The sequence below is a fragment of the Palaemon carinicauda genome, chromosome 23 (genome assembly GCF_036898095.1).
Source record: "Palaemon carinicauda isolate YSFRI2023 chromosome 23, ASM3689809v2, whole genome shotgun sequence".
In the NCBI taxonomy this organism is placed as follows: domain Eukaryota; kingdom Metazoa; phylum Arthropoda; class Malacostraca; order Decapoda; family Palaemonidae; genus Palaemon; species Palaemon carinicauda.
Window position 1 is genome coordinate 45,277,075 of NC_090747.1, and position 3,947 is coordinate 45,281,021.

The window sequence follows — 3,947 nt, forward strand, 5'->3', positions numbered from 1 at the left end:
GCTATAGATAATAAATCTTCAGCTCTGCATGACTTGATATTTTCTTTCGAGAAAACATTAGGTCTGTCTCTTCTTCAATTCCTAAAAATATCAGGTTATTGAGAAATGTTTTCATAATTCTACCTTGAATAATGTGGAAATTAAATGTTTATCGAAATTATATCAGTAACAATTTCAAAGGTATTCATCAATATGTTTTATTATAAAGGAAATGACTCTCCTCAGATCCAAATCATACCTAAACTGACTTTTTTTTTTTTTCCTACGTATAACCAAAATATTTCATTAGTATTTAAAACCTTTAAGGACCAAATAGCCCAAACGGGATCTTTAAAACAGCTACTTTTGGGTAGTCGTGGTGAACATGTTTATGCCTGTCTGAAATTGACGCTTTGGCAACTCATAGAGACACGCCTCTGCTCTTCGAATCAGCCAATCAGAAGCCGCCTGCCCTTCTCGCCAAGTCTGTAGCTCCTTCCAAAGACACCTCACTTGTGCTCCAGCCGCAAAAGTGTCAAGACCCGTCGCAGTAACGTCCACGTTTCCCCCCCCCCCCCCCGACCTTCGTAATCATGGTAAGTACACAGTGACTGTAGGATAGTGAAGCCGAGTGATATGTTTACCTTTTGATGTGGGTTTCAATGGCTGTAGTGTTACTGACGTGTCATAGTGACTATCGGAAAAAGTATAGATCCCGCATGGGCTACCTCGGTCGAGTTTAGGCGGACCACGCTCATCCAATATGGGATCTATTGGACCGTAACGGTTCTACCGCGCACTAGGTTACGACGCACATCGTTTTTGCAATTTATTTTAGTGATTGTCTGAGACATTTGTGAATAGTTTTGACCATATTTGTAGAAATAATAGTGATGATTTAGATATGTTAGGCTCATGTGCATTCAAAATATTACCTTACAAGGGATTAAATTACTTTTTTGTTAGGCAGTTACATTTTTTTCATTACATGATTTTAATTTTTTTTTTTTTTGCAGTTTCGTGGCCATACGTTTTATGGGCATCGCAACGCTGCATTGGAGACTCAGGAACGTACACCATGGGTTGCCCCTGACGATGCTGAAGGAAGTGATGTCGACGTGAGCCCTTTGGATGTCGACAGTGATGACGACGACCCTTCGTACGTTCCTGACGACGAAGGCCTTACTCTGGAGGATGCTTTTGACCCTCCCAATGCTAGAGGTTAGTATGAGAGAGAGAGAGAGAGAGAGAGAGAGAGAGAGAGAGAGAGAGAGAGAGAGAGAGATGGAGATGGAGATGGAGATGGAGAGAGAGAGAGAGAGAGAGAGAGAGGAGAGAGAGAGAGAGAGAGAGAGAGAGAGAGAGAGAGAGAGAGATTTGTTTAAAAAAAAAATTTAAAAGCCTAGTTGTTACAATGGTTGCTCTTTAAATTTGTTTTCATTGTGTTGCTCTTTAAATTTTTGTAAACAATAAGTATTTTTTAAACTTATTTGTGTACTTGCATACTCACTGACATACACATGCACACACATGCATACTCACTGACATACACATGCACACACATTCATACTCACTGACATACACATGCACACACATGCATACTCACTGACATACACAAGCACACACATGCTTACTCACTGACATACACATGCACACACATTCATACTCACTGACATACACATGCACACACATGCATACTCACTGACATACACATGCACACACATGCATGCACACACACCAGCACACACGGTTCATTTACTGTTTCACTTATTTATTCTTGTTTCAGGTCGCAGGGTCAATGTTGTTGTCCCTCAGGAGATGCCTGTGGAAGAGGAAGGTGAAGGTGAGGTTAACCCTAAGAGGCCTCGTGTTGGTGAATGGAAGAAGGACGACATTGACATCCAACCCCTGCCCGACTTCATTCATCCACAGCCGGACTTCTTGAGGGAACCTTATGAGTATTTCTCTCAGTTCTTCACAGCTGAATTGAGGGATCACATCGTTTTCCAGTCCAACCTGTACTCAAGACAGAAGGATGTAGGCAGTAACTTCCACATATCAGAAGAGGATGTCATGGTTTTCCTTGGCCTCATCATATACATGGGCCTGGTTCCTCTCCCTAGCATCGTCGACTTCTGGGCCGTGAAGACCAGGATTCCTCAGGTTGCAGACTTCATGTCCAGGAACCGCTTCAAGGCCATTCGATCATCACTTCACTTCAACGACAATGACCAGGCAGCAGGCTCCCAAGATCGGTTCTTCAAGGTGAGAGTCCCCTTCAGCAAGGTCACCAGAGAGTTCCTGAAAGTTCCCGAGACTCCTATCCATTCCATTGATGAAGTGATGGTTGCCTACAAGGGCACAAGGGCTGGTAACCTTCGCCAGTATGTAGCCAAGAAGCCTGACAAGTGGGGCTACAAGTTGTTCTGCCGCTCCAGCGTGGATGGATTTGTGCATGATATTCTTATGTACCAAGGGGAGACAACCTTTGTGAGCCACCCTACTCAGCTGTCTGAAGAGGAGAATGCCATGTCTGTCACTTCCAAGTTTGTTGTCTCCCTTGTTAAGACCATCAAGGACCCAAGTCACGCAGCAGTGTATGCAGACAACTACTTCACCAGTATAGGGTTGGCTAAGTACCTGAGATCGAAGTATGGATGCCGGTATGTGGGAACTGCCAGGGAAAACCGAGTTGGACATCCTCCCCTGAAGTCTGTGAAGGAGATGAGCAAGAAGACGACGCAAAGGGGCACACTGGACTACGTCTCTTCTGATGGCATCCTCGTTGCAAGATGGAAGGACAACAGCGTCGTGACAATCTTGTCCACTGATGTCGGTGTCAACCCCATGGGAACAGTGGAGCGGTACGACAGGGCACAGAAGAAGAAGGTTCCCATTCCTTGTCCATCTGCCATCCAGATGTACAACAACCGCATGGGTGGCATCGACAAAAGTGACATGTTGACACACCTCTACAAGACCCCCTTCAGAGCAAAGAGGTACTACATGAGGCTCTTTGCTTACCTCCTGGACCTGATCATCTGCAACGCTTGGATTCTGTACAAGAGGGATTGCTTGGCTTTGCAGACGAACCCAAAGCCCCTCAAGGACTTCCGACTGGATATCTCCAATTGGCTGAGAAGTTTCAAGACATCAAACTTCAGGATTACTAGAAATTCTCTTGGCACCAGGGATGTCCCTTTGCCCAAAAGGGGCCAACGGGCAGTTTTGCCAAGTATAGAGTCACGCCAGGATGCCACTGCCCTACACATGCCAAAGCATGTCACCATGAGGCAGACCTGCAAGTTCTGTTCAACTGCAGGCCACATCCACAGGTCTCGCTGGATGTGTGAGGAGTGCAAGGTGGCCCTTTGCCTCACTGAAAATCGTAATTGTTTTGCTTTGTTTCATAAGATTTCCAAGTAATTTTTGTTTTTGCTCTTTTTCAATAGATTTTAAAGTAAGTTTTATAATGTTTCTATTTTATCAATGATGAGTAAGGTTTATTATATTTTTTGCATTTTCAGAGTATTTTTGTATTTTTATAGTATTTTTGTATTTATTGAATATTGTATTTTCTTGTATTTATAACGTATTTCTTATTTAATTAATTTGTTAAGCCATATATGTGTTTCTGTTATACATTGGCACTATAAAAAAACTTTCTGTTATACATTAGAACTAAAAAAACAATGTTGGGCGAAACTTCAAAATCTGTGCCGTTATGGTCCAATAGATCCCATATGGGATGAGCGTGGTCCGCGTAAACTCGCCCAAGGTACCCAAATGGGATACTTCATTGCATGCAATTATTTCGGTAATTTGGAAAAATTTTTAAAAGTACACAAGAATAAAAAGGTCTTGTATTTTCTAATACTACAACATACTAAAAGGAATTTTTAAAGTTTCCCATAAAACCTAGGGTGGACCTTAAAGGGTTAAGGGCTTCGTTAATTATGATTGATAAT

At 42.7% G+C, this 3,947-nt stretch overlaps 1 protein-coding gene across 1 annotated transcript; it reads left to right on the forward strand.

Annotated features, from left to right (window-relative positions):
• Positions 1–556: 556 nt before the first annotated feature.
• On the forward strand, positions 557–3,528 carry LOC137616930 (piggyBac transposable element-derived protein 3-like). Its single transcript, XM_068346804.1, has 3 exons — positions 557–575; positions 996–1,200; positions 1,766–3,528. The coding sequence occupies exons 1-3, from the start codon at positions 573–575 to the stop codon at positions 3,403–3,405; spliced, it is 1,848 nt and encodes a 615-aa protein (XP_068202905.1). The 5' UTR covers positions 557–572; the 3' UTR covers positions 3,406–3,528.
• Positions 3,529–3,947: the final 419 nt, after the last annotated feature.